The 22,776-nt window shown below is 45.4% G+C and overlaps 1 protein-coding gene across 1 annotated transcript in view; it reads left to right on the top strand.

The window, feature by feature from the left end:
- Window positions 1–22,776, top strand: part of LOC140201708 (alpha-tectorin-like) — a 52,915-nt gene that overhangs the window by 4,265 nt on the left and 25,874 nt on the right. The window contains exons 2-11 of the mRNA XM_072266254.1: window positions 2,956–3,150; window positions 3,609–3,679; window positions 6,898–6,944; window positions 7,535–7,573; window positions 14,939–15,069; window positions 16,574–16,855; window positions 17,427–17,564; window positions 18,122–18,281; window positions 20,626–21,035; window positions 21,385–21,955. Of these exons, the coding sequence (XP_072122355.1) occupies window positions 3,657–3,679; window positions 6,898–6,944; window positions 7,535–7,573; window positions 14,939–15,069; window positions 16,574–16,855; window positions 17,427–17,564; window positions 18,122–18,281; window positions 20,626–21,035; window positions 21,385–21,955 (1,801 nt within the window). The 5' untranslated portion in view covers window positions 2,956–3,150; window positions 3,609–3,656. The remainder of the gene's footprint in view (window positions 1–2,955; window positions 3,151–3,608; window positions 3,680–6,897; window positions 6,945–7,534; window positions 7,574–14,938; window positions 15,070–16,573; window positions 16,856–17,426; window positions 17,565–18,121; window positions 18,282–20,625; window positions 21,036–21,384; window positions 21,956–22,776) is intronic.

The following is a 22,776-nucleotide window of genomic DNA, read 5'->3' as shown; positions in this document are numbered from 1 at the left end:
ATGAGAGTGGAAATATGTAACAGGAACCTGATAAGCAACATTTTTACAAAGTGTGGTATGACATGTAAGGACGTGGTTGAGGCAGGTACAATAACAACGTTTAACACGCACCTTGACAGGTACATTGATAGGAGAGGTTTAGAAGGGTATTGGCCAAATGTGGCCAAATAGAGATAGCTTATATGGGAACCTTGGTCATCAGGATCACCATGTGCATCCTCTATCTTGGAGAACAACTGAGACCTGAGAAAGTAATCTGTCTGCTAGCTCCGTGGAATAAGAAGCATGAGTCACCAGGAACGCAAGGGTTAGAATAATCTTACATAGTTTAAAATGTCAACACACAAGGGTGTATCTCCCATAGTGTCATGTTAAATTCCGGGACTCAAGATTGATTACTGTCATTTCCAGTACCGATACGTAAAGGAGAATGAAAGAATGTTGCTCTGGATCTGCAGCACAAAAATAACACAATCAGATAACAAACACAATAATGAAAGAAGGATAAATATGAATACATAAGATAGTTTATCTACATAGGTATATAATGCTCGGCACAGGTGTGTCTGTACATAGGGTCACTCAGACAGTAAGCAATAAAGTAGTGGTGGTGGGTTGGGGTTGTTGATCAGTCTTACTGCTTGGGGGAAGTACCTATGTTATTAAACTAGAAAGAATGCAAAACAGTTTCTCAAGCAAATTGCCAGGACAATAGGATCCAAGTTATAGGGAAAGTGTTGAAAGGCCAGGACTTCATCCTTTAGAGCATTAGACATTGAGAGGTGATTGGATAGAGATGTAGAAAATTATGCAGGGCTGACATAGGGTGAATGCACACAGTCCTTTCCCCAGTGTTGGGGAATCAAAAACCGAAGGGCACAGTTCAAGATGAGAAGGGGAAGATTTGTAGGACCCAGTAAGGAGCACCTGGCCATTGTCTGCTGTACCATCACTGACCTTACTGACTCTGGGGATCTCTCATCCACTGCCACCAACTGCATAGCTTCCTCAACTTACACCTCCCAGTTCTACCTCCTACCCAAGATGCCAAAACCTATTTGTTTCAGTAAACCCATTGTTTCTGCCTACTCCTGCTCCGAACTTGTGTCTGCATACCTGATACTTCGATTCTGTTTTATTAACCCTGGATCAGTCCCTTCCTACCTATATGCGAGACACTTCACACACTCTTGGTCTTTACAATTACTTTAGGTTCCCTGGCCCTGATCATCTCTTTTTCACAACATATGTCCAGAACCTATACACCTCTATCACCCATCAGGAGGTCCTAAATGTTCCCGGCTTGTATATGGACAATAGACCAAAACCAGATCCCCTCCACCACCACTCTCCTCCTCCTGGTGGAACTAGTCCTCAGCCGCCATAATTTCTCCTTTGGCTCACCTTACTTCCTTCTAAGGTGTAGGCATGGGCACTCAGATGGGCCCCAGCATTGCAGGTCTTTTCCCCAGATACGTGGAAAAGTCCAAATTCCAAGCCTACACCAGAATCACTCCCCAACTCTTCCTGCACTACACTGATAACTGCATTGATGCTGTGTCCTGCAGCCACACTGAGCTTATCAACTTCATGAACTTTGAGCCCAACATCCACCTTGCCCTCAGATTTACTTGGTCCATTTCATCACCTCTCTCCTTTTTCTTGGTCTCTCTAACTCCATCTCAGGAGACAGCTGATCTACTGATATCTTTTATAAGCTCACTGGCTCTCACAGCTACCTGGACTATACCCTTTCCCACCCTGTCACATGTACAAATGCCAGTTCCTTCACTCAGTTCCTCCGTTTCCGACGGAACTGCTCTCAGAGTGAGGCTTTTTAATCCAGAACTACTGAGATGACTGCTGCGATGAGGTCACACTCAGGTTGAATGAGAAACAACTTGTATTCCATCTGGGTAACATCCATTTCTTGAACTTCTGGTAATTATCCCCCCCACCCCCTCCTTCTCCATTCTCCATTCCTATTTTCCTGTTTCTCTTTATCCCCATACCTGACCATCACCTCCTTCTGGTGCCTCTTCACGTTCCCTCTCTTACATGATATTCCGTCCTCTCCTATCAGATTTCCACTTCTCTAGCCTTTTGTCTCGTTCACCAATCAACTTCTCACCTCTTTACTTCACCCACTGCCCCCCCAGTTTCACCTATCACCTGCAACTTGCATTTCTTCCTCCACTCCCAACCCCAGCTTCTTACTCTGACTTCTCTTCTTCCATTCCAGCCCTGATGAAGGTATCAGTCCAAAACACCTATAGTTTGCTCTTTCCCATAGATGCTGTCTTACCTGCTGAGTTCCTCCAGCATTTTGATGTGATGCTTAAGATTGAATATAAACCTGATGGGCAACGGTTTTACAAAGGGTGGTACGTTTATTGAAAAAACTGGTTGAGGCAGCTACAATAACAACATTTAAAAGGCACTTTGATAGGTACAAGGATGGGAAAGATTTAAAAGGATATAGGTCGAATGTGGCCAAGTAGAGCTAGCTTCGATGGGAATTTTGGTTTATGGTGCACTATGTGCCCCCTCTATCTGGGGGTCTACCAGCGGCCTGAGATGGCAACCTGTCCACAAACTCAGCAGGAGCAGGAGGCAGGAGCCCCCACCCAAGCTGGGTACTGTTCTGGAATGCTCCCAGTATTCATTGCTTGTTTATTTATGTTATTTTTTTCTTTTTGCATTTGCACAGTTCGTTGTCTTCTACAATTTAACTGAACATCCTCGTTGGGCCATCTTTTATTGATCCTGTTATAGTTACTATTCAGCAGCTTTGTTGAGTATGCCCAAAAGAAAACGAATTTCACAGTTAATATGGTGACACATATGTATTTGGATTAAAATGTACCTTGAACTTTGACCATTGAATGTGTTGTTGCTGGGGAAGGTCACTGATGATAAGCCATCTATTGATCTCCATTCTACTGTATTGATCAGTTACTACAGGTCCCACAGCTCGCCTTTGTAGTGGTACTACACCACCACCACGTGCAGACTATCCCCAAACTCTATCAGCTCCATTGGAATCCCTTTCCCACACGGACCGTGGTGGTGTGAGGATCGAGTCAGCTGACTCCACCATCTCCAGTGGGCACGGTGAGAGTGGCAATAGATTCTTGGAAAACGCCAGAAGTGAGTATATTGCGGAAGAGTAGTTTGAGATGTCTGTGATTTAAACAAGGTAGCTAGAACTTCGAACATCTCAAAGTAAATAAACGTAGCACAAGAAGTGGCTTTTCAGCCCACAATGTCTGTGCTGGACACAGTACTAAATGAAGCCATTTTTTAATGCCTGTATTTGATCCGTATCCCTCACATTCCCCACACATTCACGTGTCTGTCTAAAGGCGTGTTAAACACCCCTCTCATGTCTGCCTCCACCACCACCCCTGGCAGCCCATTACATGTACTGAACACATTCTGTGTTAAGAAAAAAGTACCCCCACACACACATTTTTAAGTTTACCTTCTCACTTTAAAACTATGTCCAGCCTATCAGCTTGACATTTCCAGCCTTGGGAAAGATGAGTTTCTGACGGTCTATGCCTCTCAACTATGAACTTATCAACTAATATCATTTCTCCCCTCAGCTCATGAGGCTCCAAGGAAGGTTTGTCTAGAGTTTCAAGTTGAAGTCTATGATTGTCGGTGCACCTAGCCGGTGAGTAAACACCATGAACGTTAGCAGTTTGCAGCAGCAGTATATGACAAACATAACAAAGATAAATCCTGATGGGCCACGACTAAAAAGCTTGTTGTATCATGCGCATTTGATGGCTCTGGGCCTGTGTTCATTAGAATTCAGAAGAATGATGGGTGACCTCATTGAAATCTTTCAAATGATGAAAGGCCTTGATAGAATGGATGTGAAGGGTATTTCCTATGGTAGGAGACTCTAAGACCAGGCTTTTAGATATTCTTTTAGAATGGAGAGGAGGAGGAATTTCTTTAGCCAGCTAGTAGGAATCTGTGGTATTCTCTGCCACAGGCAGCTGTGGAGGCAAAGACTTTATGCATACTTAAGGCAGAATTTGAGCGATTCTTGATTTGTTTGGGTATAAAAGGATATGGGGAGAAGGTAGGTGATTGGGGCTGTGAGGAAAATTGCATGGGCCAAATGGTCTCATTTTGTTCCTTTATCCTTTGGTTTTATTGTCTATAAATTAACATAAATTATCATAAAATGCATGAAAAATAAACACAACGACGACAGTGGAAGTTGATAGAGAAAAAGAAGTTATGTTTGAGGCAATATTAGAGTTTATAGGTTGGCTGGGTTATCGAGAAAGGTTGAGAAAGCTGGGACTTTATTCCATTATAAACGTAAATAGAGAAAATAGCATGCCAGCCTCCAACAGCCAGGGCAATGACTGTGAATGTTGGGAGGTCATGGTGTGGTTGTACGGAACGCTGGAGAGTTGGCACCTGGTGCTGGGTTTGTAATCTGGCTATGACGGTGTATTTGATGTTACACGCCAACGTTGGGTTGGCAGAGGGAGCGATGTACCCAACAACCACAATTGCATGTGAGATTTCCCTTGGCAAATAATATGGCCAGAGTCCAACAGCAAAAAGGGTTTGCTGGGTTGGAGCGTTGGGTACAAGACTCAGGAAGTCACCTTGCAGCTGTATAAATCTCTGTTTGGGCTACCCATGGAGTATTAGAACAGAGAACAGTATGGCAGAGTACAGGCCATTTGGCCCAGAATGTTGTGCCAACCATTAGATCAGTCTAACCTTTCCCACATAACCCTCCATTTTTCTTTCTTTCTTGTCTATCTAAGAGTTTCTTAAATGTCCCCAATGTATCTGCCTTTACCATCAGGCCCGGAAATGTGTTCCATGATTCACCACTCTCAGTGTAAAAGAAAAGACACCTCTGACATTTCCCCTGTACTTTCTTCCAGTCACCTTAAACTAACATCATTTAGTAGTAGCCATTTCTGCTTTGGATTTAAGGTGAGGGGAAGGAGGTAAGTTCAAATGAGATGCATGGGACAAGTTTTTTTTTTACAAAGAGAGTGCTGGCTGTCCACTCTCTCCATGCCTCTTATCATCTTATCACATCATCCCCCATCCTCCTTCACTCCAGAGAGAAAAGCCCTAGATCACTCAATCATTCCTCATTAGGCAATGTCTCAAATTCAGACAGCATCCTGGTAAATCTCCTCTGCAACCTCTCTAAAGCATTCAAATCCTTCCTATAATGTGGCAACCAAAAGTGAACACAATACTCCAAGTGTTGTCTAACAGCATAATAAAGCTGCAATATTACTTCATGGATGATGAATTCAATCCCCTAACTGATGAAGGCCAACACTTCATACATTATATTGTCTGCAGTTCTGGTCACCCTATTACTGGAAGGATATGGAGAGTTTGGAGAAGGTCTGGCAGAGGTTCACCAGTATGATGCCTGGTTTAAAGGGCCTGAGCAGTTAAGAGAGGTTGGACAAACAGGGTTGTCATCCTTGAGTAGCAGAGGCTGAGGGGGGATGTGATAGAGCTTCAGAATCAGAATCAGGTTCATTATCACCGGCATCTGACGTGAAATTTGTTAACTTAGCAGCACTTCAATGCAATACATAATATAGCAGAGAGAGAGAAAAAATGAATAAAATGAAACAATAATAAATAAACAAGTAAATCAATTATGAATATTGAATAGATTATTAAAAAATGTGCAAAAACCGAAATACTGTATATTAAAAAAATGAGGTAGTATCCAAAGCTTCAAAGCTGTGTAAGATAATGAGAAGTAGAGATAGAGTAGTCAGTCGTATCCTTTTTCCCGAGGTCAGAATGTTTAATACCAGAGAGCATGCATCCAAGGTGATGGGGGGAAATTCAAAGGAAATGTATGGGCATGTTTTTTACACAGAAGGTGGTGGGTGCCTGGAATGCTTTGGCAGAGATGATGGTGGAAGAAATTTACCAAATAATAAACCAATTTACCAATTCAAATAAATCAGAGGCATTTAAGAGGCTGTTAGACAGACACAGGAATGTGTAGGGAACAGAAGGAAATGGATCACATGTAGGCAGAAGAGATTTAATTCAATTCTCCCTCATGATCAGCACAGACATTGGGCTGAAGGGTATGTTTCTGTTCTGTACTGTTCTGTGTTCTACCAAGTAATATAATTTAGGTATAATTATATACAAGCATCTGTATCTTAGCATCGGATTGTATCAAGTAATCCCAAAATACCATTGTTGTAATTGGATCTCAGTTTTAAACCAGTTTAATATCGGGCTAACAATCTCCTTATGAATTGTTCTCTTCTACTATTCCTCCTTTTTCTCATGAAATCACCATGGCAATGTTATAGCTGTGTAGCATTTAGTAAGGTCCCATCTGGGGCATAGTACTATTACTCTTATTTAACAATAATATGATGTTGACTGCAGTCTAGTAAAGCATTGCGGAACTAATTTCTTGATTAAAAGGGTAGTCCTAGCTCCAGGGGCAAATGAAATTCAATCTACTTGTTTTGGAGTTTAGAAGAACAGGCAGTGACCATACTGAAACATTGCAGATCTTCAAGGGACAGGGCAGGGTGTATCACATTGTACGGAAAGAGGCCTTTCAGCCCTACTGATAGAGTGAAGTGGGCAGTATCAGTCCCCGAGCCCTGTGTCAATCCCCAAACTAATTCCCAAACAACCCTGTATCAGAGTCAAACCAACCCCACTCAATGTCATGACAAAAGCTCATGCCATGGAATATCTCATTGGGCTTCACTTGTGACATTTAAACAATGTTACTATTTCCTCCTTTAGTAAAGACCTGACTCTATTGATTTCTGTAGAAGATTTATGCATTGTTGTGGAGTTTTAGTGATAGTTAATATATCTATGATCTATTTCCTTGTTTAGCTTCACCATGGGAATCCAGTCAGGAAGACTGTTGCTAATATGTTACGGTGAGTATTTGGAACAAGAAGATTTGCCAAATATGATATTATTGTGCAGGCCACTGTTACTAAACATGAAGTGAACGCGAATATCTTTTCTATTAGCTCCAAGATCTAGAGACGCGGGTTGGATCTCAACCTTCACCAGTGTGTGTGTGTGTGTGTGTGTGTGTGTGTGTGTGTGTGTGTGTGTGTGTACGTATGACAGGGAAAGAGGGGGAAGAAGGAGAAGGAGGGAAAGTGGAAGAGGGAGGGGGAGGGCGAGGGCGGGGGGGGGGCAGGGGGGAGGGAGTGGGAGAGAAAGAGGGGAGGGAGAAGAAGAGGGAGAGATTTCGAGTGTTCGACTCGGGAGCTGCTGTTTCCGCCCACCTACCTAAAATAGACGAACAGGTTTAATCTGCTACTGTGAACAGCCGACACCATCCTACGGGTCGGTGGGATTCAGGGGTAATGAAATGGCATTGACGTCAATGTGAGTCTGATGGATGCCGTGGACTCGATAGTCTGAGGGGTTTGTTATCGTTCTATACAACTCCATGACACTGCCTACTTAGAAACAATTCCAGCATGTCTAATGCGCGTTTCCATCTCCATCACAGTTTTCCTATCGGAGGTAGCTTTAACAGTGTGTTCTTTGGGTAAGTCGTTGCAAATTATTATCGTGTCTTCCTTTGCGAGGTTTGTTGGGCGCCTACGCTCTGAGTGCAGCGGTTATCCCGAGCTCTCCGTTACACACCTTTTCAACTCCGTGCCCCGATCCTACATCGACCTGTTCATCCTCCGACATCTTCACCACCTGCGTATTGTGTATAGGTTGGAAGGATGAACTTTGCCATTTTAAAGCATCACGGAACTGTTCCCACAACCTATGGACTCACTTTCAAGGACTCTTCACAGCATATAATCGATATTTATTGCTTATTTATTTATTGTTAATATTTTTGTTTTTTTCCTTTTGTATATGCGCAGTTTGTTATATTTTGCATATTGATTGTCCGCTCTGTTGGGTGCGATCCTTCATTGATTCTGTTATGGTTATTAGATTTATTGAATCTCGGGGTTATACAATATATGGTAAAGCAAATGCACTTTGATGAAAAAATTTCTTTGAACTTTTAAAGTTGAATTGGAGTTGATTGTCAGATGAACAAGCCCATGTGTGCACAGATGCAATAGTAAACGTACTTGTAGCAGCATCACAGACACAGAGCATCAGAGACACAACATTCACAAGAAGAAAAAAACGAAATCAAACATAAATTATGCATAATTGTTGTAAGAAAGAGCAGAAACAGGACAAAACAGCGAAGCCCTTTGTGGTTCCAGTGTTATTATACTTAGGTAGTGATTAGGGGTGTGCCGGATGGTTCAAGAACAAAATAGTTGGTTGAAGGGAAGGAGCTGTTCCTGAACCTGGTGGTGTGGGACTTCAGGCTTCTGTACCTCCTGCCAGTGGGACCTGTAAGTAGATGGCATGGCCTAGACCAGATGGTGAGGATACTTAATGATGGATATTAATAAAACATAGCAGCAGAAGTAGGCCATTCAGCCCATTGAATTTGCTTCACTCTGTGATAGCTGATACATTTCGTTGCCTTTTTAATGCAATATCTCCTGTGGAAACAACTGATGGTGCAGTGGGATGTACCCCTGATATATTGAGCTGAGTCCTCCTTTCTTCGCAGGTGCATGAGTTTGAAGCCCATGCACCGCCAGGTCCAGGAACAGCTATTTACCATCAAACATTTGCTTCTTGAACCAAACAGAACAACCCTAATCACTGCCTCAGTACAGCAACAGGAGTAGCATTTTGTACTATAATTAGACTCTTATTTTCGTTTTGTGTTCTTTTTTTTGTAAGGTTGTGTTTTTGTACAAATTCATGTTTTCCCTGCGAATGTTGTCCATCTGATGCCCTGCATATGTGATGCTGTTGCAAGCAAGTTTTACTTTGCACCAGTGCACACGTGTACTTGTGCTCCTGATAATAAATTTGACTGCGACCTTGACCCCGGCACTGCTGAGTGTTTGAATTGCCATGCTAGGCCATTTCCCTTTCATGCTTGGCTGCAGGTGACACGAGCTGTAATTTCCACATCGAACCCAAGAAGAATTGATTCTAGTTATCTCCTTGATCTCAGCTTTGTGAATCCCATATCAAAACACACTATCCAGACAAACCTGCAACAACAATTATAACCATATTTGCTGCAAACACGCTAATCGTGTTTGCCCATATTATACTCTGTACTCCTCGACGAGATGTTACAGGTGTGCATAAGACAATAATAAGATTTATTTATTTACTTAGCGATAAAGCGAGGAACAGGTCCTTCCAGCCCTACAAGTCAAACATCAAACCTAGTCTAAACATTGGATAATTTGCTGGTTAGTAGGTTATTGACTAATTAACCTACTAACCAGTATTCATTTTTGGGCTGTAGGAGAAAACTGGAGTGCGTGGAGGAATCCCACACATACACAGGGAGAACGTAGAAACTCCTTATAGAGGATGCCGTAATTGAACTCTGAACTCCGACACCCTGAGCTGTAATAGTATCGGGCTAACTATGAACTACCATGGCAAGAGTTAAAAGCACACAAAATCACTCCACGTGATAACTGTACATAAAACACAAAACATTACAGCCCTTCAGCCCGCAATGTTCTGCCAAACTAACAGAACTAATCCCTTCTGTCTACACAATGTCGATATCCCTCCATTCCCTGCACATTCATGTGCTTAGCTAAGAGTCTCTTAAACACCCCTATCATATCTGCCTCCACCATCACCTCAGGCAGCATATTACAGGTATCCACCACTCTCAGTGTAAGAAAACTTGCCCCGCACATCTCCTTTGAACTCCCCCCCCCCCCCCGCCAACTTAAACACACATCCTCTAGTATTAGATACCATCTCTCTAATCTATGCCTCTCATTATCTTATAAACCTCTTTCGGATCTCCCCTCAGCCTCTTCTGCTCCAGAGGGAACAACACAAGTTTGTCCAACCTCTCCTTATATCTCATGCCCTCCTAACCAGGCAGCATCCTGATGAACCTCTTCTGCACCCTCTCCAAAACCTTTACATCCTTGCTGTTTATGGGCGACCGTAACTAAATGCAATGCCCCAAATGTGACCTAACTACTGTTTTATAAGGCTGTAACGCAACGCTCTTACTCTTTAACTGAATGCCTTGACTAAAATTGTCAGCACAGATTTGATGGGCCAAGAGCCTCTCCCTATGCAGAAAAAGAGTGCTGATATTTCTGGGCAGATATGTATTTAATACTAGACAGAATCAAAGAAAGAGAGATAGATAAAGCTTCCCTAAAAGTAGTGACACAGGTGGACAGAGCGGTGAAAAGAACGTTTGTTATTCTGGTCAGAGCAATAAGAAAAGGGGTTGGGACGTTATGTTACAGTTGCACAAGACATCAGGAGACTGCACGAAGTATTGTGTTAGGTTCTGGTCGCCCAACTACAAGAGGATGTCATAAAACTGCAGATGATACAGGGAAGACTCGCGAGGGTGTTCCTGGGACTGGAAGGCTTGAGTTACAAGGAAATGATAGATAGACAGGGACTGTTTTCCCTGGAGGAAAGGAAGTTGAGGAGTGACAATCTCACTGCCTCAGTGAAGAAATGTTGAACAAGGTGGGTAGAACCGTCCATGTTCCGAGCCTACACTAGTATCACTCCCGAACTCTTCCTACCCTACATCGACAACTGCATTGATGCTGCCTCCTGCATCAATGTTCAGCCCGTCGACTTCATCAACTCCCACCCTGCTCTCAAATCTACCTGGTCCATTTCAGACATCTCCCTCCCCTTTCTCGATCTCTCTGTCTCTATCTCTGGAGACTGTCTATTTATTGCTATCTTTTATACACTCCTGACTCTCACAGCTACCTGGCCTATGCCTCTTCCCACCCTGTCACTTGTCGTCCTCTGTCTCCGCTGCATCTGTTCTCAGGAAGAGGCTTTTCATTCCAGAACTAATGAGATGTCCTCCTTCTTCAAAGAAAGAGTCTTTCTTTCCTCCACCACCAAGACTGCCCTCACCCGCATCTCTTCCATTTCACGTACATCTGCAAACGTACCCCATTCTCCAAATGCCACACCAGTGAAAGGGATCTTGTCCTCACCTACCACCCCATCAGTCTCCGCATGCGGCACACAATTCTCTGTAACTTCCGCCATCTCCAATGGAGTCCCACCACCAGCACACCTTTCCCCTCCCCTGCACTTTCCGCTTTCCTACATGACTCCCTTGTCCACTTGTCCCTCCCCATCGATCTCCCTCCTGGAACGTATCCTTGCAAAGGCACAAGTGCCACACCTAGTCCTATACCACCTTCCTCACGACCATTCAGGGCCCCAAACAGTCCTTCCAGGTGAGGCGACACTTCACCTGTGAATCTGCTGTAGTGATCCACTGTATCCGGTGCTCCCATCGTGGCCTCTTGAGTTATTGGTGAGACCTGACACATATCTGGAGATCACTTCACTAAGTACCTACACTCTATCCATCAGAATGAGCAGGATTGTCCGGTAGCCAGCCATTTCAATTCTACTTCCCAATCCCATTCCAACGTGTCAGTCCATGGCCTCCTCTCCTACCGCAATGAGGCCACACTCAGACTGGAGGAGCAAGACCTTATATTTCATCAGGGTAGCTTCCAACCTGATGGCACGAACCCATCGCCTCCCTCTGGAGCTTGTCCTGGTTCCCTTTCTGGCATGGTCTTTTACCCAATCTTATCAGATTCTCCCACCTCCGGTCCTTTTTCTCTTTCACGAAACAACTTCCCAGCTCTTTACTTCACCCGCTCTCCACCTCCTGGTTTCACATATCACCTACTACCTTGTACTCTCCACTCACCACCCTTCCCAGCCTTCTTATTCTGACTTCTCGTCTCTTTTTCCAGTCCTGTTGAAGGGTCTCGGCCCAGAGCGTCGACTGGTGACTGTTTTCCATAGACGCTGCCTGGCCTGTTGAGTTCCTACACATTTTGAGTGCATTGCATTGAATAAGATGGGTCTTTTCTTTATGAAGTGACAAAAGTTAAGAGGCACTTGATAGAGGTGTATAAAATTAGGAGAGGCATGGATCGAATGTAGAGCCAACATGTTTTTCCCCAGGTCACCAGAGGCCAATAAATAAGTGGGGATGTACGGGGTAAGGTTTCTTGTACAGGTTGAAGGTCAGTGTTGGAAAGTTTGGCGGGATATCGGTGGTAGGTATTTTACACAAAGTAGTGGGTGTGTGGACTGCAGTGCCTGGGGTGGTGGTAGAGGCAGGTGCATTGGAGACATTTAAGAAAATCTTAGATAGGCACATGAATGATAGAAAACTGCCGGGTTGTGGGCTCTATAGGAAGGAAGGGATCGGTTGAATGTGGAGTGGGTTTATACAGGTCACACAGCATCATGGGATGAAGGGCCTTTGCTGTGATGTACTGTTCTGCATTCTACAATCAAAGATACCAGCCATCCTCGACATTCTTTCTTCTCTCCTCTCTCATTGGGCCAAAGGCACAAAAGCCTGAAAGCATGTACCACCAGGCTCAAGGACAGCTTCTACGCCATGGTGATAAGACTATTAAATAGTTCCCTCATATGATAAGATGGACTCTTAACCTCACAATCTATCTCGTTATGATCTTGCATCTTATTGTTGACCAGCACAGCAATTTCTTCGTAAATGTACGACTTTATTCATTTTTCCCTCAATGCACCATTGCAATGAAATGATCTGTATGGATGGCATGCAAAACAAAGTTTTTTTTTAATTATATCAGGTCACATGTGACATTAATTAACCAATACGCATTACCGGGTTTATAGATAGCACTCACAGTTGTTTACCTCAGGGTAGAGGAGTACAAAACTAGAGGGCAGTGGTTGAAAAAGAGAGGGTGAAACTTAAAGGTAATGTTTTTCACAGAGAGGGTGTGAGTATATGGAATGAGCTACCAGACGAACTGGAATTGGAATATTCTTGTCACATGTATCGAGATATATCTTGCGTAAAGTCCACACAGATCAGATCATTAGTCAAGTTAAGTCAAGTCACTTTTTATTGTCATTTCGACCATAACTGCTGGTACAGTACACAGTAAAAACGAGACGTTTTTCAGGACCATGGTTCTACATGAACAATACAAAAACTACACCGAACTACGTAAAACAACATAAAACTCCACTAGACTACAGAGTACTGGACTACTAGACTAGGACTGCATAAAGTGCACAAAACAGTGCAGGCATTACAATAAATAATAAACAAGACAATAGGCACAGTAGAGGGCAGTTGGTTGGTGTCAGTCCAGGCTCTGGTTATTGAGGAGTCTGATGACTTGGGGGAAGAAACTGTTACATAGTCTGGTCGTGAGAGCACGATTACTTTGGTGCCTTTTGCCAGATGGCAGGAGGGAGAATAGTTTGTATGAGGGGTACGTGGTTTCCTTCATAATGCTGTTTGCTTTACGGATGCAGTGTGTGGTGTAAATGACTGTAATGGCGGGAAGAGAGACCCCGATGATCTTCTCAGCTGACCTCACTATCCGCTGCAGGGTCTTGCGATCCGAGATGGTGCAATTTCCGAACCAGGCAGTGATGCAGCTGCTCAGGATGCTCTCGATACAACCCCTGTAGAATGTGGTGAGGATGGGGGTGGGAGATGGACATTTCTCAGCCTTCGCAGAAAGTAGAGACGCTGCTGGGCTTTCTTTGCTATGGAGCTGGTGTTGAGGGACCAGGTGAGATTCTCCGCCAGGTGAACACCAAGAAATCTGGTGCTCTTAACGATCTCTACGGAGGAGTCGTCAATGTTCAGCGGAGAGTGGTCGTTCTGTGTCCTCCTGAAGTCAACAACCATCTCTTTTGTTTCGTTCACATTCAGAGACAGGTTGTTGGCTCTGCACCAGTCCGTTAGCCTCTGCACCTCCTCTCTGTATGCTGACTCATCGTTCTTGCTGATGAGACACACCACGGTCGTGTCATCGGTGAACTTGATGATGTGGTTCGAGCTGTGTGTTGCAGCACAGTCGTGGGTCAGCAGAGTGAACAGCAGTGGACTGAGCACACAGCCCTGGGAGGCCCCCGTGCTCAGTGTGATGGAGTTGGAGATGCTGCTTCCGATCGGACTGACTGAGGTCTCCCAGTCAGGAAGTCTAGGATCCAGTTGCAGAGGGAGGTGTCCAGGCCCAGTAGGCTCAGCGTTCCAAACAGATTCTGAGGAATGATTGTGTTGAATGCTGAACTGAAGTCTATGAACAGCATTCGAACGTACGTGTGTTTTCTGTCCAGGTGGGTTAGGGCCAGGTGGAAGGTGATGGCAATGGCGTCGTCTGTTGAACGGTTAGGACGGTACGCGATCTGCAGTGGGGGGCAGTGAGGGGGGCAGCAGGGTCTTGATGTGCCTCATGACGAGCCTCTCGAAAAACTTCATGATGATGGATGTGAGTGCGACGGGACGGTAGTTGTTGAGACAGGACACTGAAGGCTTCTTCGGCGCGCGGACGATTGTGGCGGCCTTGAAGCACGTAGGAACGACGGCGCTGCTCAGGGAGATGCTGAAGATGTCAGGGAGAATCTCAGCTAGCTGGTCTTCACATTAAACAGTGCCTTGAGGTAGAACGAAGTAAAGTGGTCACTGAATGCAGAACAAAGTGTAACAGCGACAGAGAAAGCACAGTGCAGACAATAAGGTGCAAAGGCCATGAGGAGAAGAGATTGTGAGGCTGAGAGTCCTTTTTATTGCACTAAGGAACCATTTAATGGTTTCATAACAGTGGAGCAGAAGCTGTCGTTGAGCCAGGTGGTACATGTTTTCAGGTACTCATGTCTTCTTCCCAATGGGAGTGGGGAGACCAGAGAACATCTGGGGTGGCTGGGGTCTTTGATTACACTGGCTGATTCTCATGTCATATTCAAGAATAATTGTAACGGTGCCTATTTCTGCAATGGTGAACTCAATGTTGCTGTGGTTTTACAGGCGATTTGTTCTACCCATTTGGTCACAGTAGTGGCGATATCACCACTCCGGTCAGCGATGATGGAAGCTCCCCAAGCATAACCATTTCAACATCGTTCCCATTCTTTGAAAGATCCTACAACTCCTTGTATGTAAGTGCACTGGTGTGTTTTGGGATGAGGCGGCTTCTCCCTGGTGAGGCATAGATGGAGTCGACCAGACAGTGTCTATTCCCCAGGGTAGAGGGCCTGCTTCTAAAGTGAGAAGGGGTAGTTTCATGGGAGATGTGGGGTCAAATGTTTTACACACAGAGTAGTGAGTGGATGGAATGTGTTGCCAGGAATGGTGGTGGAGGCAAATATGTAAAGGCATTTAAAGTGGCTCCTCGATAGGTAGACAAATGTGCAGAGAATGGAAAGATATGGGTATTGTCTTGGCAGGCAGGATTACTTTAGTTAGGCATTGAGATGCCAATTTAATTAGTTCAGCACCGCCACAGGGTTGGTGTTGGGATTGCTTCTTTTCATGATATCTGTCAATGGTTAAGATAATGGAATTGACGGCTTTGTAGCCAAAACTGAGGATGATACAAGGATAGGTGGAGGGGTCCGTGGTGTTGAGAAAGCAGGGAGTCTGCAGAAGGATTTATATAATATTGGAGAATGGACGAAGAAAAGACAGTTGCAATATCGTATTGGGAAGTGCATGGTCATACTCTTTGGTAGAAGGAATAAAAACGTAGACTATTTTCTAAATGGGGAGAAAAATCAGAAATCAGAACTGCAAAGATACCTGGGAGTCCTTGTGCAGCATTCCCTAAAAGCTAACTTGTAAATTGAGTCAGTGGTGAAGAAGGCAAATGCAATATTAGCATTCATTTCGGGAGGACGAGAATATAAGAGTAAGTGTTTAATACTGAGGCTTTATAAGACATTTTTCAGACTGCACTTGGAGCATTGTGAGCAGTTTTTGGCCCCTTATCTAAGAAAAGATACGCTGGTATCGGAGAGGGCCCGAGGAGGTTCACGAGAATGATGCTGGGTGTGAAAGGGTTAACGTATGAGGAACGTTTGATGGCTCTGCCTCTGTACTCGCTGCAGTTCAGAAAAATGAGAGGGGGTCTCATTGAAACCTATTGGAAAGTGAAAAGCCTAAAGAGAGTGGAACGTAGAGAGGCTGTTTCCTATAATGGGGGAGTCTAACAACAGAGGACACAGCATCAGAATTGAGGGACGTCCATTGAAAACATAATTTAGGAATTTTTTTAAGCCAGAGTGCTGTGAATCAGTGGAAATCGCGCCACAAACAGCTGAGGAGGCTAAGTCATTTTGGTATATTTAAAACGGAGGCTGATAGGTTCTTGTTCAGTCAGTGGGGTTGACGAGGATAATAAATCAGCCACGATGGAACGGCGGGGGAGGCTTGATGGTGCGAATAGCTCGATTCTGTTACAAAGTGACTCTGAAAAGAGACAAGAGAGAGAAAATGGGGGTGGAATCTGGAGCAACAAACAATCCGGAGGACCTCAGCGGGTCGAGGAATGTCTGTGTTTGCGGGGAATTGAATGAACTGTCGGCCCTGGAACCGTTCTTACCCTCTGTGGTAAGGCGTGGGGTCTGCTGCACCGATTAACGCTACTAATGCTAAACCCCACAGGTCAACAACAACGGTGTCATCTCCTTTGTCGTGCCCGTGAGCCAGTACACCTCTACCACATTCCCACTATCGGATGGGCGCGCCTTCATTGCCCCGTTCTGGGCAGATATAGACAATACCCTGCGAGGTAACATCTACTATCGCGAGAGTACCGAGGAAGCGTTACTGCAACGGGCCACGGCGGACGTCCGCAAGTACTCACCCGGACTCGAATTTCAAGCCCGCTGGGTGTTTGTGGCTACTTGGGATAACGTTACTTATTATGGCTCCCGGTCCTCCAAGGTATTCATTCAGTACATTCGAATACCCAGTATGGCTTCTGAGATCAATTTCCAATAATCCGGTCCCGTGTCATTTCAGAAGTCAATTATTGGTCAAGCAGTTTATTACTTGATGTTCCTCGCCCCCTTAAACCAGCTGAGACCTCGCTTCTCGCTCCCTTTGAACACACGGAGACTCCGATTCCTGCTCCCGTGAAACCCACCCGACCCCGTTTCCTGCCCTCACTGATTTAACCTCGATGTTATACTACCGCATTAGATTAAAAAGCTGTGAATTAAAACTGTTTCTGAGTGTAATACGTCTACGTAATATCGCAGGTATTCAGCAGGCCAGGCAGCATCGATGGAAAAGATTTTCGGGACGTTTCGTGCCGAGACCTTCATCATCACATCAGTAAAGCTCGACTGGTTTCTCTTTTCCATAGATCGTACCTGGCCTGCTGAATTCCACCAGCATTTTGCGTGTGTTGCTTAGATTTCCAGCATCTGCAGATATTCTCTCGTATGTAATATCGAATCTTCGCCGCCCTTTCACACTCGGCGTCACAGTGTGACTATTTTTTACCTTGTAGGTGAACAGTTTCCAGGCGGTCCTGATTACCAATGGGTTACAATCATTTATCATCTTTAACTACGGGAATATTGAATGGACTACCGGGACAGCGAGTGGTGGCAACACGTTGACCGGACTTGGCGGGACTCCAGCACAGGTATATGTGATCAGAATAGGAAAGCGAGACAGTAAGACATTGGAGCAGAATTGGGCCATTAGGCTCATCGAGTGAGCTCCGCCATTCCATCGTAGCTTCTCTATTGTCCCTCAGAACTCATTCTCCTCTGGTCTGCCCTTTGCCATTGACACTGTTACTACTCAAGAACCTATCAACCTCTCTTTAAATACTGTATACCCAATGACTTAGCCCCCACAGCCGCCCGTGCCAATGACTTCCACAGATTCACCGTCCAATAGCTAAAGAAATTCCTCCTTATATCTGTTCTGAAGAGACGACCTTCTATTTTGAGGCTGTGCCCGCTAGTGCTAGACTCCCGCACTATAAGAAACAAATTATCCCGCCCACTCCATCGCGTCAAACGGGTTCCCGTTGGGTTAAATGCGAGCAGGAAACGGGTTCTCGGTGAGTTTAAAGCGAGCGGGAAGTGGGGTTCCGGCGGGTTTCAAGATAAAGGAATCCGCGATAACGGATTGTCGGAGTTAATGTCTACCACCAAACCCCCAACCCCCGCACCCCACCCCATCCCCAAACAGGCTGGCTTCAACAGCGGGGACTCCACGAGATTTTTCATGATTCCTGGGTCGCAGACGTCAGAGATCATCGATATCGAGACAATTAGCAACGTGGACGAACCTGGTCGGTGGGTCTTCAGGACGGATGCATTCGAAGCACTCGGGGGTTGTATATATAATGGTAAGGAATATTCAATTAAATTAGTGAATTGAACCAGTGCTTTTAATTAGAATAGCTCTCTTCCTGTCACACACACTTCCACTCTCTCCTATCTCTCTCTTCCCCTCCACTACCCCCCCCCCCCACCCCACCCCCAGCGCCCGATTTCTAGTTTGCGGAGAATATAATTTGCAATTAAGTCCCATTTCTTGCTCTTGTGATCACAGATACACTCTGAACTGATTATATCAACTTAATTATGCTTCACTGGACTTTTAATTTGATATTAATCTGATAGCGATTGAGCCTAAGGGGCGATCTTATCGTGATGTTAAACTCACGACGAGCATAGATGGTATGAACACTTAACTAAACTGGAAAGAGCGCAGAAAAGATTTACACGGATGTTGTCAGCACGCGAGGAACTGAGATATAGGAACAGGTTTGACAACCTTGGACTTTATTTATTGGAGTGTCGGACACTGGAAAGTGATCTTACAGCGGAGTATAAAACCATTAGGTTATGGATATGGTAAATGAACAGAATTGGGGAAACAAGAACAGAGAGCACAGATTTATCGTGAGAGGGGAGAAAAAATAACAGGAATCTGAGGGCATTTTTCACTTAGAGGGTGGTCCATATGTGGAACTAGCTGCCAGAGGAAGTTGCTGAGGCAGGTACATTGACAACAGTTCAAAAGACACTCGGACAGGTACACGGATAGGAAAGGTGTTGAGGAATGTGGGCCAAACACTGGCAAGTGGGGCTGGCTTGAATGGGGGTCTTGGTCTGCAAGAAAATTGAAATAAGCGTGATAGAATGCAGAGAAAATTTACAAGGATATTGCCGGGACTTGAGGATTGGAGTTACACAGACAGCTGAGCAGGTTAGGACTTTATTCGCTGGAGTGCGGGAAATGGCGGGGTGAGGGGGTAGAGCTTGAATAGACGTGTATAAAGTTTGAGGGGTATAGATAGGGTGAGTGCATGCAGAACTAGATGTTATCCGTTAAAGTAAAATACTTAAGAGTAAGGGGAATCTAAAGGAGAACTTCTTCACTAAGCGTGTGGTGTGAGTGTGTAATAAGCTGCCAGTGGAAGTCGTAGGTGTGTGTTCAATTACAACATTTAAGAGAAGCTTAGATCGCTGAAAGTGGCATCACAGACAGATAGGGTCGTTAAGAGGCACATTTGCCTTCATAAATCAATGTAGTGCGTACAGGAGATGGGATGTTACGGTGAAGTTGTATAAGACAACAATGAGGAATAATTTGGAGTATTGTGTGTAGTTTTGGCCACCTACCTACAGAAAAGGTGTTAATAAGGCTGAAAGAGTACAGAGAACATTTACAAGTATATTACTGGGTCTGGTTGACATGAATTATAAGGAAAGATTGTACAAGGTTTGGACTTGAAACCTTGGAACGTATAAGATTGAGGGGAGATTTGATAGAGATATACAAAATTATTAGGGGTATAAATACGGTGAATGCAAGCCGTCTTTTTTCACTGAGGTTGTGAAACTGCAACTAGAGGTCATGGGTTAAGGGATAAAGGTGAAAAGTTTAAGGGGAACATGGGAGGAAACTTCTTCACCCAGAAGGTAACGAGCTGCCAGCGCAAACGGTGCATGTCAATTGGAGAAGTCTGGATGTAGGGGTATGGAGGGCTCTGGTGTCGGTGCAAGTTGATGCGAGTGGACAGTTTAAATGGTTCGACATGGTTAAGATAAGTCGATGGGCCTGTTTCTGTACTGTGTTTTTCTATGGTTCCATAACTCTAGGTACATGAATGAAGGGAAGGTGTAGAATTGGACCCAAAATCAATCAGTGGTAGGGATCAAAAGCCTAGAGGGTAAAGTACAGAACGGAAGACAACAGCAGTTGAAGCGTTTCGCTGTTCTGATGTTCAATATTGCCCTCAATCCTGAAAGGGAGGAGATTGTAAAGTACCCCTCCTGCAAAAAAAAGAATCAAAATCAGGTTTTTTAAAATCACTGACAAACGTTGTGAAAAATCTTGTTCTGTTGCAGCCGTATAGTGCAATACTTAAACGTACTATACGTTACAATAAACAACTAAATTAGAGAATGAATAAATAAATATGGACTATATACATACTGTACATAAATAAATAAATTAGGTAGATAGATGGATAAATAGTTGGATAGATAAAGAGATCGACAGAGAAGTTGGATAGTGCAAAAGAGAAATATCTCGGTAGTGTTCATGGGTGCACGAAACATTCAGAAATCAAAGCAACAAATTTCGTGTCATATGTCAATGACAATAAACCGGATTCTGATTCCTGTTAACCTGGGGGGTTGCTCCGGAGTAAGTGTGTAACGCATTAAATATTTCCACAGGAAAGTACATTCGGGAAAATCAGACAGTGTGGGTCAATGGAAGCTGCCAAACCAAATGTAAATGTTCCTCGGCGGGGTCGCTAACGTGTGTTTCTGAACCGTGCGGCGCGGTCGAAATCTGCGTCCCTGCTCCACCGTTCCACGCCTGCCGCCCAGTCTCGATGAAGACCTGCAACGTTTACGGAGACCCCCACTACTACACCTTCGACCAGAGGGTCATCCACTTCCAGGGGACGTGCACCTATGTCCTGTCCGAGCTGTGTGATGATCTGTACAACCTGACCTACTACAGGGTGGAGGGAGCGAACGAGAACCGCGGGAGCGAGGCCGTATCGTGGGTGAGACTCGTCCGTCTCCTGGTCTACGGAACTGAAGTTATCATGCTCAAGGGGACTGCCGACTACGTCCTGGTAAATCGGCGGGAGAATAATTGTTTTATTCAATTAACTTTGGCTTGAAATAGGTGGAATTCGTCCTGATGCCGGACGCTATCTGGGCGGAGAGTGATTGTGATTAGATTGGGATTGAATGTTTGGGGTTTGAAATGGGACAGTGGGATTAGGTTCAGGGCTGACTGATAAGGCGATGGGGAGAGCGTGGGCAATGGGCATGGTTTAGGGACTGACAGTGCTATGGGAGAGAAGGCGGCAGTGCGATGAGTTGAGGGACTGGTGCGGGGCTGTGGGATTTGTTTTGGGACTGATGCGGGGCTGTGGGATTTGTCTTGGGACTGATACAGCCCTGACGATTCTCTTGCAGGTGAACGGGACCCGCAGTTCCGTCCCGGTCTTCCTGGAGGACGGCCGACTCCAAGTCCAGACGGACGGACTCACTATGAGGGCGACAGCGGACTTCGGACTGACCGTGACCTACGATGGCTCCCACCGCGCATCGATCACCCTGCCCGGATCCTATCACGGAGCCGTCTGTGGGATGTGCGGGAACATGAACGGGGACCCCTCCGACGACATGCGCACCCGCAGCGGGAACCTTACGACCTCGCTGGGGATATTCGGGGCCAGTTGGAGGGCGGACGGCGGTAGCGGACGGGACGTATGCCGGGACTCCTGCACCGGTAGGTGCGGAGTCTGCCCCGAGGCGGAGCGCTACTCCTTGTCGTCCTCCTGCGGCCTCCTCGGAGTCCGGGCCGGCCCCTTCCGACTCTGCCATGCCGCTATCAACCCTCAGGATTTCGAGCAGAGCTGCGTCTATGACCTATGCGCCACCGGCGGCCTGGAGGCCTCCCTCTGCCAGGCTCTCTCCAGCTATGCCGAGGCTTGCCGCTCAGTCGGGATGAGGCCAGAGCCCTGGAGGACCGAGACATTCTGCGGTAGGGTCCGCCTGTCGGAAATATCAGGGTCTCAAGCGCGAAGCCCTCTAGTTCTGGATTCCTCAGCCCTGGGGGTGGGGAACTTTATGCGTGTACCCTATCTATGCCCCGTTTATAAGAGTATTCCTGAGTTTCTACGATCCAATGAATAAAGTCCCAACCTGCCCAACCTCTCCCCATATCTCAGGTCTTCGAGTCCCGCAACATCCTCGTAAATCTCATCTGATCCCTTTCCATATTAATGACAACTTTACTACAATAGGGTGAGTACAACATTTCTAATATGGCCGCAACAACATCTTACATTCAACTCCTCTACTCAGAGCCCTGGCTGATGAAAGCAGCGTGCTAACCGGCTTCTTCGCTGCCCTGTCTACCTGTGTCATCATTTTTAGGGACCAATGTACCTGTACTTCTTGGTCCCTGCGTTCTACAACGCTCTCCAGGACCTTAACGTTTACTGTGAAAACCCTTCCCGCTCCTTTGTCTCCCCAAAAAGCAAAACCTCACACTTATCCGAATTAAACTTTACTTGCCATTTCTCAGCCCACTTACGCAGTCAATCTTGTAAATCCTGATGACCATCTTTGCTGTCAACGACACTGCCTGTTGTGGTGTCATCCGCAAATTCATGTATCGTGCCTTCTACAAATTAATAATGTAGATCACAATGACAAACACTGAAGTAGATAGTCACAACACCGAGCTCTGAACACCACCAGTCCTGGGCTTCCAGTCCAAGAAACAACCAGCACCCTCTGCTTCCTACCACTGAGCAATCGGGATCTAATTAGCCAGCTCTCCCTGGATCCCTCAAGATC

The sequence above is a fragment of the Mobula birostris genome, chromosome 8 (genome assembly GCF_030028105.1).
Source record: "Mobula birostris isolate sMobBir1 chromosome 8, sMobBir1.hap1, whole genome shotgun sequence".
Taxonomy (NCBI): Eukaryota; Metazoa; Chordata; class Chondrichthyes; order Myliobatiformes; family Myliobatidae; genus Mobula; species Mobula birostris.
Note: the sequence above shows the minus strand (reverse complement) of the source record. Positions and strands in the feature narration are given on the sequence as shown.